The 19,861-nt window shown below is 42.8% G+C and overlaps 1 protein-coding gene across 1 annotated transcript; it reads left to right on the top strand.

Annotated features, from left to right (window-relative positions):
• The first annotated feature begins 16,074 nt into the window (after positions 1 to 16,074).
• On the top strand, positions 16,075 to 16,975 carry LOC147976644 (zinc finger BED domain-containing protein RICESLEEPER 3-like). Its single transcript, XM_087519822.1, has 3 exons — positions 16,075 to 16,157; positions 16,257 to 16,831; positions 16,926 to 16,975. Exons 1-3 carry the CDS (start codon positions 16,075 to 16,077, stop codon positions 16,973 to 16,975), a joined length of 708 nt encoding a protein of 235 aa, XP_087375948.1.
• The last annotated feature ends 2,886 nt before the right edge of the window (positions 16,976 to 19,861 follow it).

The following is a 19,861-nucleotide window of genomic DNA, read 5'->3' as shown; positions in this document are numbered from 1 at the left end:
ACGAAGAAAATTTGGATTCCCCTTCAATCTTGAGGATTTCTCTTTCAAAAGCATGTAACTTCCTTGGTGATGGTTAGATTTATGAAGGGCGTGCATGACAACGTAAGCCAAACCTTCTGAAAATTTTAACAAGGCATGGTGAGGTCATACCATGGCACCATGCCAGGCGTCATGTTTTTAAGCATTTATTTCATTTTTTTCTATAGTTGAAAACCCAACAAACAGACATTTGTGGTTGACTATTGCCACACATTTCATCGAAATATCTGTCCATTCCTTGTAAAAGCTATGAGAATTTACTAAATGGCACGAGCATGGTTTTCTAGGCCGTTCTTGTGGACCCTTTCATGCATCGATTGTTTGAACTTGAATTATGCGCATTAATGCCTAGGAAATGCACATAATCCCCTAAATATGGCAAATGAACTTGGAAAAGTGCCAAATTTGAACACGGTGATTTGCAGGTTGTATGCTCATCATAGAAAAAAAACTCGTGGACAAAGGACAAAGGAAATTTGGATCCCCCTTCAATCTTGGTGATTTCCCCCTCGAAACCATGAAACTTCCTCGGTGATGGTTCGATTTATGAAAGGCGCGCATCATGACATAAGGAAAACATTCTCCAATTTTTACCAGGGCATGTTGAGGCCATACCATGGCACCATGCCAGACGTCATGTTTTCCAACCATGTGTTTCTTTTTTTGTATAGTTGTTAACCCAGTAAATGACGCATTTATGGTTGACTATTGCCACACATTTCCTTGAAATATCTGCCCATTCCTTGTAAAAGGCATGAGAATGTGCTAAATAACACGAGCATGGTTTTCCAGATCGTTCTTGTGCACCTTTTCATGCATCGATTATTCGAATTTGAATTATGTCCATTAATGCCTAGAAAATGCACATAATCCCCTAAATATGGTAAATGAGCCCGGGAAAATGTCAAATTTGAACACGTTGCATTTGAGGCGGTATGTTAATCGTTGGAAAAAACTGAATGACAAACTAGGACGGAAATTAGGATTCCCCTTCAATCTTGGGGATTTTCCCTCTGGAAAGCATGGAACTTCCTCGGTGATGGTTCGATTTATGAAGGGCGTGCATGACGACATAAGCCAAATCTTCTCAAATTTTTACCAGGGCATGGTGAGGTCATACCATGGCAGCACGTCAGGCATCATGTTTTTAAGCATTTATTTCATTTTTTTCTATAGTTGAAAACCCAACAAACAGACATTTGTGGTTGACTATTGCCACACATTTCATCGAAATATCTGTCCATTCCTTGTAAAAGGTATGATAATTTACTAAATGGCACGAGCATGGTTTTCTAGGCCGTTCTTGTGGACCCTTTCATGCATCGATTGTTTGAACTTGAATTATGTGCATTAATGCCTAGGAAATGCACGTAATCCCCTAAATATGGCAAATGAACCCGAAAAAGTGCTAAATTTGAACACGGTGATTTGCAGGTTGTATGCTCATCATAGAAAAAAACTCGTGGAGAAAGGACAAAGGAAATTTGGGTCCCCCTTCAATCTTGTTGATTTCCCCCTCGAAACCATGAAACTTCCTCGGATGATGGTTCGTTTTATGAAAGGCGTGCATCATGACATAAGGAAAACATTCTCCAATTTTTACCAGGGCATGGTGAGGCCATACCATGGCACCACACCAGGCGTCATGTTTTCCAACCATGTGTTTCATTTTTTGTATAGCATGAGCATGGTTTTCCAGACCATTCTTGTGCACCTTTTCATGCACTGATTGTTCGAATTTGAATTATGTGCATAATTAGTGCCTAGAAAATGCACACAATCTCTTAAATATGGTAAATGAGTTTGGAAAAATGTCAAATTTGAACACGTTTCATTGGAGGCGGTATGTTGATCGTTGGAAAAAAAACTGAATGACAAACTAGGACGAAAATTTTGATTCCCCTTCAATCTTGGTGATTTCCCTGTCGAAAGCATTGAACTTCCTCGGTGATGGTTCGATTTATGAAGGGCATGCATGACGACATAAATCAAACCTTCTCAGCTTTTAACCAGGGCACGGTGAGGCCATACCATGGCACCATGCCAGTCGTCATGTTTTTCAAGCACATATTTCATTGCTCTATAGTTGATAACCCAGTAAATGACGCGTTTGTGGTTGACTATTGCCATGCATTCCATTGAGATCTCTGCCCATTCCTTGTAAAAGGCTCGAGAAATTACTAAATACCATGACTATGGTTTTTCCAGACCGTTCTTGTGCACCCTTTCATGCACCAATTGTTTGAATTTGAATTACGTGCATTAATGCCTACAAAATGCACATAATCCCCTAAATATTGTAAATGAACCCGGAAAATTGTCAAATTTGAACACGGTGATTAGCATGGTTTATGTTCATCGTAGAAAAAAAACTCATGGATGAAGGACAAAGGAAATTTGGATTCTCATTCAATCTTGGTGATTTACTATCGCACATGATTCATCGCCGTCGCCTCTGCGAACCGTGTGTGTTCACTCACACATGCAAAAGGAAAAGAAAACCCTCGCCCACTTCGTCCCCACTCACTCGCCGCAGACTCCTCCGCAACTCTGCACCCTAAGCTCGACGGTTGTTGGCGGCGGGCGTAGGTCGCGCTCCAAACGGCACCAGATTTCGCCTCCACCGCTTTTCGCCGCCTATCTGCACTGACATTCTAGACTCTGGACGACTGGGGTTTTCTGCGGGATTGGGCCAGGCATTTTTCTCATGGAGAAGGTAATCAACTTAATTAGCAAAATATTCACTCATCTCTTATCGCGGTCCGCCCGTTGCTGTTAATCAACCGGCGGAAATCACCGTGGAATCATTTTTGTTCTAGCTGATTCGTGGGTGTTCGTTCATGTGTGCACAGTGCGAGCACAAATCGGGTAACTATGGTCGTGGCCAGTCGGAAACGAAGTTCTATCTCACTATTCCGGATGACTTCAGGGAGCGCTCGGTATGTTCAATCTCAATCTACCACGGTCGGCATGGCCTAAATTTGTGAACATATACCGTCTATTGCTACATTATCTATATATTTGCACCAAATCTTTGTTACATTATCTATTTTTAATTCTATATTTTTGTACTTTGCTTGCATCTATATATGGATATGTTCTATCAGTTACTCCCATATTTGCATCTTGCTCGGTTATTTCAATATATCTAATTTACGATCTTAATTTTCATTTCAAGTAGTACATCCCTTGCTTTGCAAGAATAGGAGTAGAAGGAAATCTTGGGCTTTACTTTGCTGATGACTCCCAGGATGTCATATTGACAACCCAACATGGATTTACAATGACGGTTAGCGTAAAACTTGATAAAGATGGTCACTCCTATTTTAATGCGGACCTTTGAAGAAAAATGTCTAAGTGTTATGAACTAAAAGCTGGCAATAAAATTCTAGTGCGTGCACCACAGCCTGGTCTAATTAACATGGATGTTTACTTCCCCAACGTCATCAGCCGATCAAAGTCTGATCGAGGCTAGTATCCTTTCAACTTTCTCCATGCTGTCATATTACTATTTAAGCAACCAATTGATCACTATTTAAGCAACCAATTGTGATATCATATTCTGACTCCGTTCCTAGGTAGTAACAAATTCGGTTTACCAATTTATGCACACTATATATTATTCTGCCATGTTCTGAATAAATAATATCTTTCCACCTTTTAAGCAGGATATGTTGGATGCATAGTGAACGATCTGTATGTTACTAAGCGTACCAAATTTCACTGGAAGGACTTGAAGCATGTCATAAACTTTGTTGATAATCTGACAGAGATAGCACATCGTATGAACGTTGGATTTTGGATGGGATTGATTAGACCTATGGTGCACACACTGAACAAGACCAATTGTGTGCACAAAGCGATGGTAAAAAGTCTTATTTTAATGTTGATGCTCATAAACTATATATATATATATATCTTCAATGGTATGTTACAATTGTTTTTATTCTACATATCAACATAAATTGCCCCTGTAGTCGTTGCTCGATCGATTTCCCAGCATGGTCGAATTACACTTGTGCCTGCTAATAACGCCAAAGTGATTGCAAGGTACTGCATTTCCCACCAAAATGCAACCATTCAAATTAACAAGTTCTCGTTTCTCGTGGCAATGCATCCATATTGGAAAATTGGAGACACTGTTGTACTCCTGCTCTACCAAGGCACATGAGGGCTCTTCCTTTTCATTGACGAGATGTCGAGTCGCCGTGATCAAGCTGCTTCCAGTGGATAGTTGTGGTTGTTGGCCCTCAGCCTCTTAAAATGTGATAGCTGTTACTATATATGTTAAGTATGTAGATATGGACCATATGGTTGTTGGCCCTTAGCCTCTTAAAATGTGATAGTTGTTACTATGTTAAGTATGTAGATATGGACCATATGGTTGTCAAAACCGTGTTACGAAGATCCTCCTTTTGTCGAATAGTGTAACCATTATATATATGTTACTCAAATGTTGTTACCCAAGTTCATAAATTTTCACGGAAAGTATTAGTATCGTACACACTTCATTGAGTTTAAGCGTGTGCCCGATGTCCAGAAGGCATTTGCATATTAACTGTCCATATTGCAAATTCACACAAATGTTCGCATAAGGAAATGTATGTGTAACATACTAATAATCGCACACAAGTACTCACACACGCATCGTGTGCGATACTCCTAGCCACCGCAAGCAACTAGTTTGCATTTTTCAAAGTTTTTTGTACACACAGAATCACACACGAAGTAACTGTATTGACCGTCTGTGTTGTAATTTCTCATCGCAAATAGTTCATCCGAGTCGGCTATTTGCCATGTATCACACACATCTTGTTTACATGAATCGTTTGGGTTCTTTTGGCTCATCACAAACAGTTCATCCATGTGAACTGTATGCTGCATATCACACATATCTTGTTAAGTCGAACCGTTTCTGTTGTGTTCCCTAATCAAAAACAGTTCGTCCGAGTTAACCGTATGCCATATATCACACACACATTGATATGGCTGCCCGTTTCTGTTGTTCTACCTCATCGCAAACAGTTCGAATGAATTAACCGTGTGTCCTGCATCGCACACACTTATTATGGTTGCCCGTTTCTGTTGTTCTGCCTCATCACAGACAGTTTGAATGGATTAACTGTATGCCCTACATCACACACGCAACTAAAATCTTAACCGTGTTTGATGCAGCCATCATCGAAAATGTTTTGCACCTTTTTTGATGGTTTTTTACACCACCGTTTGCGATTATTGCGTCGCACACAATTTTGGCAAAGGGTCTCTGATCGTAGTGTCGCGTTAGCAGTCTCCTGCAGTAATGCACAGTCAAAGAATCAACATTATGATAAGAGAGACTTTGTTGCTAGGAAGCACGGTAAAGAAAGAGAACCATGGGTTCAGAAACCCATGCCTTTTCCTCCTAAACCATCGAGGAAAAGGGATGATGAGGATTTTGAGCACTTTGCTGAAATGATTAGACCTATCTTTTTGCGTATGCGTTTGACTGATATGCTTAAAACGAATCCTTATGCTAAGTATATGAAAGATATTGTTACAAATAAAAGAAAGATATCGGAAGCTGAAATTTCCACCATGCTTGCCAATTATACTTTTAAAGGTGGAATACCAAAGAAACTAGGAGATCTTGGAGTACCAACTATACCATGCTCCATTAAAAGAAACTATGTTAAAACAGCTTTATGTGATCTTGGAGCCGGTGCCAGTGTTATGCCTCTCTCTTTATATCGTAGACTTGATTTGAATAAGTTGACACCTATTGAAATATCTTTGCAAATGGCCGATAAATCAACTGCTATACCTGTCGGTATCTATGAGGATGTGCTTGTTATGGCTGCAAACGTTACTATTTTAATGGACTTTGTTATTCTTGATATTCCCGAGGACGATAGTATGTCGATTATCCTTGGTAGACTCTTTTAGAATACTATAGGGGCTGTTATTGATTGCAACAAAGGCAATGTCACTTTTCATGTTAATGGTAATGAGCATACGGTACACTTTCCGAGGAAACAACCTCAAGTCCACAATATCAATCATATTGGAAAATTTTCAACGATTATTATTGGAGGTTTTGAATTCCCTCTTCCTACTGTCAAGAAGAAATATGATATTCTTATTGTTGCGGACATGCATATCCCCGTTGAGGTAACCTAGTGTTATTCAAAAATTCTCCAGTTTCATGTTATTCGGAAAGAGTTTGTTAACAAGACTTGATCAACCTTGTTAGTCGATTCCTTTTGATGAGCACGAGATGGATGAAGTTAGAAAGCACAAATCTGTGTATCCTCCTTTTACTTTCTGTTATTTAGATTAAATAAAGCAAAAATTGTATTTTCTGTCTGTTTTCTGAATTATCCTTGCAATAAAAATACCCCCAAACTAAAAGTTCTCCAAATGTCATGAAAATGAAATATGATTTTTTGTAGAATATTTAAGAATTTCTGACACTGAGAACACACCAGGGGCCCACCATTTGGCCACGAGGGCACAGGGTGCGCCCACCCCTAGGCGCCCCCTACCTCATGGGCCGCATGTGGACCCCCTCCACTTATTCCAGCACCCACTCACTTCGTCTTCCTCCAAAAAAATCCTCCCATAGCTCAAACCCGTGTTCTAGCTCATCTTGCTGTCATTTTCGATCTCTTTGCTCAAAGCTCCATTCGCAAAACTGTTTTGGGGGATTGTTCTTCGGTATGCGACTCCTCTAATGGTCCAATTAGTTTTTGTTCTAGTGATTTATTTATTGCAAATTTTTCTGCTAGGTGACCCTGTTCTTGAGCTTGCATGTCAAATTTATATGGTCCAAAGCAGTTTTAAGGCATGATATAGCCTCTAGGCACCTGTGTGAGTAGTTGCTATCAATCTCGTTGAGTTTGATTCACTTTTATTTTGAGTCACTAAAAAATTTCAGAAATTTTTCAGAGAAAGAAAATGATGAAGAGATTTGAAGGAAACATGCCCTAGAGGCAATAATAAAGTTGATATTTATATTTCCTTATATAATGATAAATGTTTATTATTCATGCTAGAATTATATTAACCGGAAACTTAGTACATGTGTGAATACATAGACAAACAGAATGTCACTAGTATGCCTCTACTTGACTAGCTCGTTGAATCAATGATGGTTATGTTTCCTAACCATAGACATGAGTTGTGATTGATTAACGGGATCACATCATTAGAGAATGATGTGATTGACTTGACCCATCCATTAGCTTAGCACGATGATTGTTTAGTTTGTTGCTATTGCTTTCTCCATAACTTATACATGTTCCTATGACTATGAGATCATGCAACTCCCGAATACCGGAGGAACACTTAGTGTGCTATCAAACGTCACAACGTAATTAGGTGACTATAAAGATGCTCTACAGGTGTCTCCGATGGTGTTTGTGGAGTTGGCATAGATCGAGATTAGGATTTGTCACTCCGAGTATCGGAGAGGTATCTCTGGGCCCTCTCGGTAATGCACGTCACTATAAGCTTTGCAAGCAATGTGACTAATGAGTTAGTTACCGGATGATGCATTACAGAATGAGTAAAGAGACTTGCCGGTAATGAGATTGAACTAGGTATTGAGATACCGACGATCGAATCTCGGGCAAGTAACATACCGATGACAAAGGGAACAACATATGTTGTTGTGCGGTTTAACCGATAAAGATCTTCGTAGAATATGTAGGAACCAATATGAGCACCCAGGTTCCGCTATTGGTAATTGACCGGAGATGAGTCTCAGTCATGTCTACATAGTTCTCGAACCCATAGGGTCCGCACGCTTAACGTTCGGTGACGATCGGTATTACGAGTTTATGTGTTTTGATGTACCGAAGGTAGTTTGGAGTCCCGGATATGATCACGGACATGACGAGGAGTCCCAAAATGGTCGAGACATAAAGATCGATATATTGGAAGCCTATGTTTGGACATCGGAATGGTTCCCGATGAGTTCGGGCATTTTCTGGAGTACCGGGAGGTTACCGGAACCCCCCGGGGAGTATATGGGCCTTATTGGGCCTTAGTGGAATAGAGGAGAGGAAGGGAAAATGTGGGAGGCGTGCCGCCTAGCCCAATCCGAATTGGGTGGGGGCCGCCTCCCTTTCCTTCCCTCTCTCCTCCCCTTCCTTCTCTCCTACTCCTACTACTTGGAAGGGGGGAATCCTACTCCCGGTGGGAGTAGGACTCCTCTAGGGCGCGCCATAGAGGGCCGGCCCTCCCCCTCCTTCACTCCTTTATATATGGGGGAGGGGGCACCCCATAGACACACAAGTTGATCATTGATCCCTTAGCCGTGTGCGGTTCCCCCTCCACCATAATCCACCTCGGTTATATCGGCATAGTGCTTAGGCGAAGCCCTGCGCCGGTAGCTTCATCATCACCGTCATCACGCCGTCGTTCTGACGAAGCTCTCCCTTGACACTGATACGTCTCCAACATATCTATAATTTTTGATTGCTCCATGCTATATTATCTACAGTTTGGGGCAATATTGGGCTTTATTATCCACTTCTATATTATTTTTGGGACTAACCTATTAACCGGAGGCCCAGCCCAGATTTGCTGTTTTATGCCAATTTCAGTGTTTTGAAGAAAAGGAATATTAGACGGAGTCGAAACGGAACGAAATCAACTGGAGAAGTTATTTTTGGAAGGAAACACACCTGATGGACTTGGACCCCACGTCAAGGAAGGAACGAGGTGCTCACGAGGGTGGGGGGCGCCCCCCTAGGGCGCGCCCCCCTGTCTCATGGGGCCCTCGTGGCTCCCCTGGCGTACCTCCTGCACCCATATATACCTACGTGACCTAAAACTTCCAGAACGAACAATAGATCGGGAGTTCCGCCGCCAGAAGCCTCCGTAGCCACCGAAAACCAATCTAGACCCGTTCCGGCACCCTGCCGGAGGGGGCAATCCTTCTCCGGTGGCCATCTTCATCATCCTGGTGCTCTCCATGACGAGGAGGGAGTAGTTCTCCCTCGGGGCTGAGGGTATGTACCAGTAGCTATGTGTTTGATCTCTGTCTCTCTCGTGTTCTTGATTTGGCACGATCTTGATGTATCGCGAGCTTTGCTATTATAGTTGGATCTTATGTTTCTCCTCCCCCTCTTCTCTCTTGTAATGAATTGAGTTTCCCCTTTGAAGTAATCTTATCGGATTGAGTCTTTAAAGACTTGAGAACACTTGATGTATGTCTTGCCGTGGATATCTGTGGTGACAATGGGATACCACGTGCCGCTTGATGTATGTTAAGGTGATCAACTTGCGGGTTTCGTGACATTGGGAACCTATGCATAGGGGTTGGCACACGTTTTCGTCGTGATTCTCCGGTAGGAACTTTGGGGCACTCTTTGAGGTCCTTTGTGTTGGTTGAATAGATGAATCTGAGATTGTGTGACGCATATCGCATAATCATACCCACGGATACTTGAGGTGACATTGCAGTATCTAGGTGACATTAGGGTTTTGGTTGATTTGTGTCTTAAGGTGTTATTCTAGTACGAACTCTAGGGCTGTTTGTGACACTTATAGGAATAGCTCAACGAATTGATTGGAAAGAATAACTTTGAGGTGGTTTCGTACCCTACCATAATCTCTTCGTTCGTTCTCCGCTATTAGTGACTCTAGAGTGACTCTTTGTTGCATGTTGAGGGATAGTTATGTGATCCAATTATGTTAGTATTGTTGAGGGAACTTACACTAGCGAAAGTATGAACCCTAGGCCTTGTTTCCTATCATTGCAATACCGTTTACGCTCACTTTTATCATTCGTTGCCTTGCTGTTTTTATAATTTCAGATTACAAAAACTATTATCTACTATCCATATTGCACTTGTATCACCATCTCTTCGCCGAACTAGTGCACCTATACAATTTACCATTGTATTGGGTGTGTTGGGGACACAAGAGACTCTTTGTTATTTGGTTGCAGGGTTGCTTGAGAGAGACCATCTTCATCCTACGCCTCCTACGGATTGATAAACCTTAGGTCATCCACTTGAGGGAAATTTGCTACTGTCCTACAAACCTCTGCACTTGGAGGCCCAACAACGTCTACAAGAAGAAGGTTGTGTAGTAGACATCAGACACTCAGCTGGATCGAAAGTTCATGGGACGTCACCGAGCCGAACGTGTGTAGATCACGGAGGTGCCGTACTTTCGGTGCTAGGATCGGTCGGATCGTGAAGACGTACGACTACATCAACCGCGTTGTCATAACGCTTCCGCTTACGGTCTATGAGGGTACGTGGACAACACTCTTCCCCTCTCATTGCTATGCATCACCATGATAGATCTTGTGTGTGTGTAGGAATTTTTTGGAAATTACTGCGTTCCCCAACAGTGTTTACTTTTGGAATTTTTTGGGGTTCGTTTGGACATTTTTATACATTAACTGGGTTTTCTAGGCATTTTGTGTGCATAATTCATATTTGAACTACATGCACAAGCTCCAGTGCATATAAATTGGTTGAAAAATCAAATCTGTGTCCTTCGGGGCATGCTTAGGTCCCATGCAAGAAATGGGAATGAATTTCAAGCACCAGGGCACTGTTGATTGCCGGCAAAACATTGAGATACCTGGTTTTAAAATTCTAGTAAATCCAAAACTCGTCTGAAATTCATGAAACTTGGCATGCTATCATGGAGCGGCATCAACATGTCGTGGTAAAGTTTTTGTCCCATTTGGGGCAAGTTTGGGTATAAGCTTCTCACAAACCTTAGCTTCTCAAAACAAGCGTGATGGTTTCGGTAGGGAACGTGCCACCTTTGGGGACGAAACGATATCCGTTGCCTCTTATTGCTTTCAAAAAATTTCTAGTGTCAACATAGAACAACATGAGTGTTGTGTTTACTTTTGGAATTTTTCGGGGTTCATTTGGACATTTTTATACATTAACTGGGCTTTCTAGGCATTTCATGTGCATAATTCAAATTTGAACTACATGCACAAGTTCCAGTGCATATAAATTGGTTGAAAAACCAAAATGTGTCCTTAGGGCATGCTTAGGTCCCATGCAAGAAATGGGAATGAATTTCAAACACCAGGGCACTGTTGATTGCCGGCAAAACGTTGTGATACTTTGTTTTTAAATTCTAGTAAATCCAAAACTCATCTGAAATTCATGAAACTTGGCATGCTATAATGGAATGGCACCCGACATGCTATGGTATTTTTCGTGTCCATTTTGAGAGAAGACGCACTCAAATTACAGCCAACAAAGGCATTTTGAAACAAATAGTTGCCACTGTAACATCTCAAACGTTTTGTATAATTTAAATTGTGTGTGTTCTGTAAACCATTCATGTGACGCCATGCCTCACTCTTTTTAATGGCTAGGAGGTGCCATGCAGACAGGTCCTTGAGTGCTTTACTAAACGGAAGGAGTGCCAACAGCTTCCCCAGGAAGCCAAGAGAAAATGTGCCGAGCAGGATTTCTGCAACTCTTGATCACAAATGTTTTAGATAGAACACCCGTATGCAAAGTGAGAGCTATGATCTTCCCCCTTTAGTCGAGGGAAAATCCTAGCACAAGATTTGTGCATCCCTTCAACGCAAACGGTTGTTTTGGATGACCTGTGTGCAATTTTGTCCAAATATGCAGCTAGAAATCACTAGCACTATCTTATTTTTGCAACAAAAATTCAGTAATTAAGCATAGATTTCATTCATAGATTAAGCAGTCGTTCTTAATTTATACAAACAGTTCAACTCGACAGTTGAACCGACCAAAATTTTCCCCAATTGTTGCCAACCACGTACTGAAATAGCTAGTTCAACTATATATATATATACATACTAGCTAATTTTAAGTACGTTGTACAGTTCGACCACACATCTATAGTCAGATGAACTAAACAAAATAACCCCTAAATACTACTACTACCAAGGAGGGGCTTTGTGCTACTTCCGGCAGCCTCTCCTCTGCCGAGCGCGCTCAGTAAGAGGCAGAGGAGGAGGAGCCTACCGATGAGCTGGAGAAATGCAATACGGTGCCTGCCATTGCTGCACGTTCAGTGTCGATGCTTGCCAGCTCGAACGCCCACTGCCGCTCCAGACTATCCCTCTCAAAGCGGCTGTACAGCTTGTAGATCTCCTGATTCCTCGCCTCTACGTCGGCGTGTGCTACAGCCTACGGTAAGGCTCTTTGCGTGCTCGAAGAGGCGCTCCTCCTCCTCCCGCAGGAACTCGATGTAGCGCGCAAGGTCGCTGACGCACGTGCGGGCTCCACCTCCGCCTCCCTCCTTCGGGTGGCGGTGGCAAAGCGGGTGATGATCCCGGCGGTCGACGGTGGGCTGGCGGTCACGCCAGCCGACAATGGGGTGGCGGCCACGACCACCACCTCCCGCCTTCGGGCCACGGTGGCGGAGCGGGTGATGGCCACGGTGGCCGGCAGTGGGGTGGCAACCACGGCGGCCACCTCCCGCCTTCGGGCCGCAGCGGCAGAGCGGGAGATGGCCCTGTGATACGTCTCCAACGTATCTATAATTTTTGATTGCTCCATGCTATTATATATTCTGTTTTGGATGTTTAATGGGCTTACTTATACACTTTTATATTATTTTTTGGACTAACCTATTAACCGGAGGCCCAGCCCAAATTGTTGTTTTTTTGCCTATTTCAGTGTTTCGCAGAAAAATAATATCAAACGGAGTCCAAACGGAATGAAACCTTCGGGAGCATGATTTTTGGAACAAACGTGATCCAGGGGACTTGGAGTGGACGTCAAGAAACAACCGAGGAGGCCACGAGGCAGGGGGCGCGCCCCCCACCCTCGTGGGCCCCTCGTTGCTCCACCGACCTACTTCTTCCTCCTATATATATTCATATACCCCGAGAACATCCAAGAGCACCACGAAAACCTAATTCCACCGCCGCAACCTTCTGCACCCAAGAGATCCCATCTTGGGGCCTTTTCCGGAGCTCCGCCGGAGGGGGCATTGATCACCGAGGGCCTCTACATCAACTCCATGGCCCCTTCGATGATGTGTGAGCAGTTTACCTCAGACCTTCGGGTCCATAGTTATTAGCTAGATGGATTCTTCTCTCTCTTTGGATCTCAATACAAAGTTCTCCTCGATTCTCTTGGAGATCTATTCGATGTAATCTTCTTTTGTGGTGTGTTTGTCGAGATCCGATGAATTGTGGGTTTATGATCAAGATTATCTATGAACAATATTTGAATCTTCTCTGAATTCTTTTATGTATGATTGGTTTATCTTTGCAAGTCTCTTCGAATTATCAGTTTGGTTTGGCCCACTAGATTGATCTTTCTTGCAATGGGAGAAGTGCTTAGCTTTGGGTTCAATCTTGCGGTGCTCGATCCTAGTGATAGAAAGGGAAACGACATGTATTGTATTGTTGCCATCGAGGATAAAAAGATGGGGTTTATATAATATTGCAAGACTTTATCCCTCTACATCATGTCATCTTGCTTAAAGCGTTACTCTATTCTTATGAACTTAATACTCTAGATGCATGCTGGATAGCGGTCGATGTGTGGAGTAATAGTAGTAGATGCAGGCAGGAGTCGGTCTACTTGTCACGGACGTGATGCCTATATACATGATCATGCCTAGATATTCTCATAACTATGCTCAATTCTATCAATTGCTCGACAATAATTTGTTCACCCACCGTAATACTTATGCTATCTTGAGAGAAGCCACTAGTGAAACCTATGGCCCCCGGTCACCCTGTGCAAAACTGAACTGAAAACCAAAAACCGAACCGAAAAAACTAAACCGAACCGAAAATTCAATTTTTTTCAGGTTTTGGTTATGGTTTCAGTTTGCAAAATCCAAAACCATACTCAATTCGGTTTTTTGGTTTAAAACCAAAAAAATTCGGTTAAACCGAACTAAACCGAAAGCCGAGCAACATCAAAAAATTACAGGCCCAGTCGGCCAGCCCAAACTGGGCCTTCTCCTTTATTCCTTCAACCTAGCCCAATTGCCCTAGGGCAACTCACAAGCCACACCCCCAGTCCCTCACGGAGAGGAGAGACTAAGAGAGGCCAGCCGCGCAGAGTAGAATATGGGTGGCGGCGGCGCCCTAGCTTAGCTAGGTCATACTCCGGCGCATCCATCCGCCCCCTCCACGGCTCCACCCCCAGCAGGCGAAGCTCCGTGCCTTTGTCCATCTCCGCCTTCCGTCCTCCATCGTGCGCACCGGCGACGCTGACCTCCGCCGTTCGTCCTCCGCATCGCCGCTGACCTTCGGCTCCACCCTCCTTCCTCCACGTTGTTGAGTCGCTGACTTGCTGACCTCCACGGCTCCGCCATCCCACGCTTCCACGGAGCAACACGAGCCGTCGACGCCATCATGGTAAGCCCATACTTTGACCTTTAGTTTGATCTGGTTGGATACTTGTTCAATAGCATAGTATCTCCCTGATCTCATGATACATACATTAGTTTGCTCAGTTTGGTTGCAGTCATAGTGGTTGAGAAAAAAAGCATTTGCTAGTTCGGCTGCAGTAGTAGTGGGCTACTGGCTGAGAAAAACAAGCACTTCCGTTCAGTTGCAGTAGTGTGTGTTTGCTACTGAACAATTATTTCATTACTTTCCAGTGTTGGTTCTGTTGTTTATACTAATCTGAATGGGAACTACCTAACTTATTTCTTCAGGTGTCCGATAGTGTCAACCTTGGTGCTGGTTATGCTGCTAGTCAAGGTTCCTTACCTGAAACACAACCTGATGTTACCCCTGACAGTGTTAGCAAGAAAAGGAACAAGAGGTCAAAGGCATGGACACACTTCACAATTCAGAACGATGATCCAGATCATGCAAACTGCAACTATTGTAGTGCTATATTGGGTTGCAAATCCACATCGGCAGGTACCGCTTCTTTAGTAAACCATTTGAAGATTTGCAAAAAGAATCCTGCCCACATTGGTAGCAATCAGACCGAGCTTACCTACCAAGTTTGTGCTGATGACAATTCTGTGGTTCCTTGGCAATACAATGAGAAAGAAGTTAGAGAAGCGTTTGCTCGCATGATAGTGGTAGATGAGCTTCCGTTCATATTTGCAGAGAAAGAAGGATTTAGGTTCTTCATGTCTAAAGCTTGCCCTAGGTTCAATGTGCCATCTAGGACCACTATGTATAGAGATATCATTGCTCTTTATGAAACTGAGAAAGCTATGCTTAGAAAATATTTCATCGATTCACGTCAAACTGTTTGCCTCACCACTGATACATGGACATAAAAAAGATAGAGAAGCTACATGGTTCTTACTGCACATTTCATCGATTCTTCGTGGAACCTTAGGAAAAAAATTATTAGCTTTGTCTTGGTAGATGGACACAAAGGGGACGATATTGGGAAATCGTTAGAAAAATTACTGATTGAGTGGGGCATTGAACAAGTGTGCACTATTATAGTAGATAATGCGAGTTCTAATGACACCTGCTTAGCCTACATGAAGAGATCTTTGACTAATAGGGGATGCACACATGCAAGAAGTCAATATCTTCACATGAGGTGTGTGGCTCACATTGTTAATCTTGTGGTTCAAGATGGGCTAAAGATAATCTGCCATCCTGTAAACAGAATTCGCCATGCTATCAAGTTTGTTAGAGCCTCCCCAACTAGACTGGATGTATTTAAGAAGTGTGTGCAACTCAGCAAGGTAGCGAGCAAAGGTTTGATTAATATTGATGTGGCTACTAGATGGAACTCTACATTTGTAATGCTAGACAATGTTGAGAAATTTGAGAGGGCATTTGAGCAATATGCACTTCATGATCCCAACTACAAGACCGAGTTAGAAAAAACTGGTCCAGAACCTAAGCCCGATGCTCTTGACCAACGGGGTCCTCCAACTCAAAGTGATTGGGTATATGTTCGTGAGTTCAAACAATTCCTCCAACACTTCTATGAACTCACGAATAAGGTTTCTAGCACCAAGTATGTTACAACCAACACCTTCTTGGAAGAGATTGCTGATGTTAACTTTTTGTTGGGTGAATGGAGTGATCATGTGATCTGTGGCGATGATGAAATATTTAAATGCATGGCTCTCAAGATGAAAGCGAAGTATGAGAAGTATTGGGGTGATCCTGAAAAGATGAACAAATATATATTCATTGCCGCCATCCTTGATCCTAGGTATGTGGTTGATTGGTTGTTGTTCTTTTGTCAACTATATGTATGCTGTTCTTAATGTCTTTCTAACTTGCCTTGTCTTGTCTTAATTCTTTATGCAAGGACCAAGGAATCTCATTTCTTTAAGGACATGGTTGAAGACACCTATGGCTGTATAATAGGTAACAGAATCTTGACTTCTTCACACAATGAATTTGTCTCTCTTTTTGGAGAATACAAAGAATTGTATGGAACTAGTTCTACTAGTGAATTAGCATCACAAGCTCGTGCTAGTGAAAATGCTTCTGGAAATTCTCTTATGAGGTCACGCTACAATAAGAAGAGAATGAGATCTTGTGGAGAGGGTAGCACTAGCTCAAATATGAGAACTGAATTAGACAAGTACCTAGCTGAGGATACCGAAGAGTTGACTACAGAATTTGACCTTCTTGAGTGGTGGAAGTTGAATGCTGCTCGCTTTCATGTCCTGTCAAAAATGGCTCGTGATATACTAGCAATCCCCATCTCAATGGTTGCTTCTGAATCAGCTTTTAGCACTAGTGGCCGTATTCTTGATTACTTCAGAAGCTCTTTGACACCAGCAACACTCCAAGCGTTGATATGTACGCAAGATTGGTTGCATAGTAAGCCTATCAATGTTGAACTTAATCTTGCTGAGTTGACCAAACTGGAGGAAGGTACTTAAATGGATGTGCATTTCAGTTATTTCAATGACCATGCAAAATTTATGTTATTTACTCGATCATGCAATATTTCTGTTACTTTTTGTAGGTGTGGGAGCCCTTCGATTGGACGATAACGGTGTAATATCGATTGATTGATCTTCATGTGTGGAATTGGAGTGGAAACTTGTGCCAGTTGCTGCCTGAAGTGATGCAGTTTGTGTGTGTGTCATCTGTCATGTGTTGAACCCATTTTCCACTACGTTGAACTTTGGCTGTGTTGAACTTGCTTGTTCTAGAATTTATTGTACTTGTACTCAGCTTATGCGCCAGAATTTCATCTGAACTTGTAATGGAGTTTATTATCTTCATGTTGTTGTTCCAGAATTTCTTCATGGTGTTGTACTGGACATGTACAAAGTGCTTGTACTGGATTGATTTGTGCCTTGTGTTATTGTGTAGTTCTGTAGTGCTTGTACTTGTAGTCTTGACCTTGTACTGGATTGTGCTTGTATGTACTAAGTTCTTGTACTGGAACATAAATTTTCTATAATTTCTTCAAACACGTCACTAGGTTGTGCTTGTACCCCTTACTTGTATTGGACATGTACTAAATTTGTTTCTTCATGTACCAAAACCATGTCTTGGTCAGAAGTTCGCGTCAACTTTGGTTATTTTGGTTATTACCGAAACCGAACCGAAAGCAAACGGTTACAACCGAAACCGAACCGTATATATGTATAAAACCGTATAAACCTAAGTATAAAAACCATATGAACCGATAACCGTATAAACCGAACCGAATCAAACTGAAAAAACTGGATGCACAGGCTGAGCCCCGGGGTCTATTTTCCATCATACAAGTTTCCAATCTACTTTATTTTGCAATCTTTACTTTCAATCTATATCATAAAAATACCAAAAATATTTATCGTATTATCATTATGTCTATCAGATCTCACTCTTGCAAGTGGACGAGAAGGGATTGACAACCCCTTTATCGCGTTGGTTCTGAGGTTCTTATTTGTTTGTGTAGGTACGAGGTGACTTGCGCATGGTCTCCTACTGGATTGATACCTTGGTTCTCAAAAACTGAGGGAAATACTTATGCTGCTTTGTTGCATCACCCTTTCCTCTTCAAGGGAAAACCAACGCATGCTCAAGAGGTAGCACCCTAGCTTGCAACGGTGGTGTGGCGGCAACGGCGGCTGACAACAGCTGCCGACGGGCAGTGGCGGCGGAGCGTGTGGTGGGTGTTCCGTGCACACCCAACAGGGACGCCACGCGCACTACACTATGCTGGTGACTCCGCCGCCGCCGTGGTGTAGCCTCCCAGCTGGAGCTATCCTCTGATGACGGCGGAGTGGCTGAGCGACGACGACGGACCGGTGCCATTGGCGATTGTGGGAGAAGCACACGAGATAAGCTACAGGGAGGGAGGGGAAAATGCGATGCAGGAGTCGCCGACCGTGAGGGTTTTTATAGAAGGTCACGAAGCATTGGGATTTTGGGGGATTTCACCGAGTCGGGCGGGAAGCTTGCGCGGGAACCTATGAGGTTGTGCGGGAACGGGCTCACCGACGATTCATTGGCGCCATCGTTTGGCTAAAAGAACGCCCCCGCGCGCTGCGCAAGTTTGTGCTGTAAGCTGTGTGCGGCAGCGGGGTGACAAGACGTGCGAGAGGAGGACGAAAGGACACATACACATATGGTTAGTACAAAAAAAGTTTGCGATTTAATTACCTACTATACCCCTGTCCTGGTTTATAAGTAGGATTTAACTAATAAAATACGAATGCATGTCGCCAAAGATTATATCGTTGGAGTTGTATTTGAACATAGTTTCCAGCTATACAATTTTTGTAACATGCATTAACACTTTTTTGGTTAAATTTAAGGTTATATACCAGCATGCGTTTGCCCGCAACACACACGTCTTATTCCATCACAAACAGCTCGGATGGATCAACTATATGCCACGTATCGCACACGCAACTCTAATCTGATTCGTGCTTGATGTCTTCGACATCGCTCGCACAGTTCGTCTTATTTGCCACATATCACTGTGCCGGCCTCTGCTCACATCCCTCGGCAAGCTCTGCTCGCCGTTAGGCGCCGCAGCATGCTGTGCTCGCCGTTAGGCGCCACGGCGCGCTCTGCTCGCGTCCGTTGACGTGCTCTGCTCGCGTCTGTCGGCGCGCTCGGCTTGGGGACAACTTTTCCTTGCGCGTTCAACTACTATATGCATATACATATATACATAAACACTATTCTGATCACGGGATCAGAATAATATTCTGATCACAACCTGAACTGCCTGACTAATGTGCCTGGACTTCCCTCTGTACGAACCCGACCTTCGGGCTATCCTCGCAACCGTGGCTTCCCCCGCGAATTATACTAGTTAGTCGTGTTCTATATGATGTTAGTGTAATCTAGAAACGTTTTTAGAAACTAAATACCGGTTTTAAATAGGAATCTCGCTCGTTGTCAGATTTTGCTCTCGGGTCAGGATGAAATTGCGTTTTTGCAATTTTACTGCATGAGTTGTTCGACCTGAACTTCCCCCTGTGCTAGGTTGAACTTCTGCCAACATTTGTCCAAATGGGGCTTGCGATACACCGTTGGAAAGTTATGGACACTAGTATCATGATCCAAGTCAATTTTTTGGCAAAATGTAAGCGGTTTAAGAGCAGTTTCGAAAACCGTTTTTTCTTCATACAAAAAATGTGAATCGTATTTTCGATCGCATTTCTAAACTGTTTATCGGAATGAGGCAAATAATATGGAGTTGGAAAGCTGCTGTAAAACCGCTCCTTCCACGTGTTGAAAGTGTTCTCTAATTCCCTATGGATAAAGAGTAATTTGGCAAATCGTAAAATTTCGCAAACCGAACAGCCGAGTTCGTATTTTCGATGTCATTTCTAAACGGATAATCCAATTGAGGCAAATGAGATGGCGTTGGAAAGCTTATGGAAATGCTCTACTTTTTCAAGTTAAAAGTTTTTCTAATTTTGAACGGTTTAAGAGTAATTTAGAAAATGG

This window comes from Triticum urartu, chromosome 4A (genome assembly GCF_056163025.1).
Source record: "Triticum urartu cultivar PI428250 chromosome 4A, HENAU_Tu73, whole genome shotgun sequence".
Lineage (NCBI taxonomy): Eukaryota > Viridiplantae > Streptophyta > Magnoliopsida > Poales > Poaceae > Triticum > Triticum urartu.
Note: the sequence above shows the minus strand (reverse complement) of the source record. Positions and strands in the feature narration are given on the sequence as shown.